Source organism: Geospiza fortis, unplaced genomic scaffold (genome assembly GCF_000277835.1).
Source record: "Geospiza fortis unplaced genomic scaffold, GeoFor_1.0 scaffold450, whole genome shotgun sequence".
NCBI classification, from domain to species: Eukaryota; Metazoa; Chordata; class Aves; order Passeriformes; family Thraupidae; genus Geospiza; species Geospiza fortis.
The window spans coordinates 1,080,126-1,081,176 of NW_005054416.1; the positions used below are offsets into that span (position 1 = coordinate 1,080,126).

A 1,051-nucleotide genomic window follows, 5' to 3' on the forward strand; every position below is an offset into this window, starting at 1 on the left:
CCGCCGACAGCGCCGCGCCTCCGCGGCAGCTCTGCCCCGCGGTAAAGCCACATTCCGGGGGGGCACAGAGCCCACTTCATTTTGTGGGGACCCACCTGCGTTATCTTGGATCAAGCACCACCGAAAAACACGGGGTTTAGTAGGGGGGAGCAGGAGCTCTCTTGAGTTGTCGGCTCTGTGTGAGGGTGACAGTGGGTCTGAGCTACCCCCAGCAGTGCTGAGCAGTGACAGTGCCAGCAGAACAGCATGCTCCCGGCGGAGTTACTCCTGCAGCAGCGTAGTCACCGCTGTGAATAACGCCAATCACTTGTTTTTAAATTTTTAAAAGTTTAATAGTAAAAAAATTGTTATAAAAATAGTAACACAATTAGAATCATAATAATTTGGACAATTTGAATTAGGACAATATGAGACAATAGCGAGTTACAGACGTCCGGGTATCTTTTTCTGGGCAGCACGAGCCCGGAAGAGGACACACGTTAACAGAGGATTAACCCTTAAAAACAATAGCCTGTTGCATATTCATACCCTTCATACATGATGCATAAATTCCATTCAAATACAGGATTCTGTCTGGTCATCATCAACTTTTTCCTCTGAATCCTAACAGCGCCTTGGAGGCGGGAAGAATTCAGTTTCTTCTGATAAGAGAACAATAAATTCCTTTTCTCTGAAAGATTTAGGTGTCCTCTGGCTGCTATCTCGCTGCAAGTCCTTTCTTCACAAAAAAAAGTATCCTACGTAGCATAGTTTCTATTTCAACATTTTTGATAACCTAAAACTATATTTAACACACTACTTAAGAGAAATAATACAACATTACTTTCTAACACAACACATATAATATTCATTTTAATACTTGCGAAAAGCCAATCATAAAATACGCATTTTTCACAACCGCCATGAGCCACCAGCCCTTCTGTGGGACTCGGGACCTGCCACCTGCCAGTGTCCTCGTGTCACCCCAGGATATCTCGTGAGCTGCCCTAAACCCTGTTAAGCCCTGAGGTGTCCCCCCTAGTGTTTCGCACGGCGCTGCTGCGGCTGGCTG

General features: G+C 45.8%; 2 protein-coding genes across 2 annotated transcripts in view; one reads left to right on the top strand and one right to left on the bottom strand.

Moving 5' to 3' along the window:
• Nucleotides 1-53, bottom strand: part of LOC115948493 (scavenger receptor cysteine-rich type 1 protein M130-like) — a gene marked incomplete at its 3' end in the record, with an annotated part of 16,937 nt that extends 16,884 nt beyond the window's left edge. The window contains exon 1 of the mRNA XM_031061489.1: nucleotides 19-53. Within this exon, the coding sequence (XP_030917349.1) occupies nucleotides 19-53 (35 nt within the window). The remainder of the gene's footprint in view (nucleotides 1-18) is intronic.
• An 849-nt stretch (nucleotides 54-902) lies between these two features.
• AIP (aryl hydrocarbon receptor interacting protein) overlaps nucleotides 903-1,051 on the top strand; it is a 2,751-nt gene continuing 2,602 nt past the window's right edge. Inside the window, exon 1 of the mRNA XM_031061490.1 lies at nucleotides 903-976. Coding sequence (XP_030917350.1) covers nucleotides 903-976 — 74 coding nt within the window. The remainder of the gene's footprint in view (nucleotides 977-1,051) is intronic.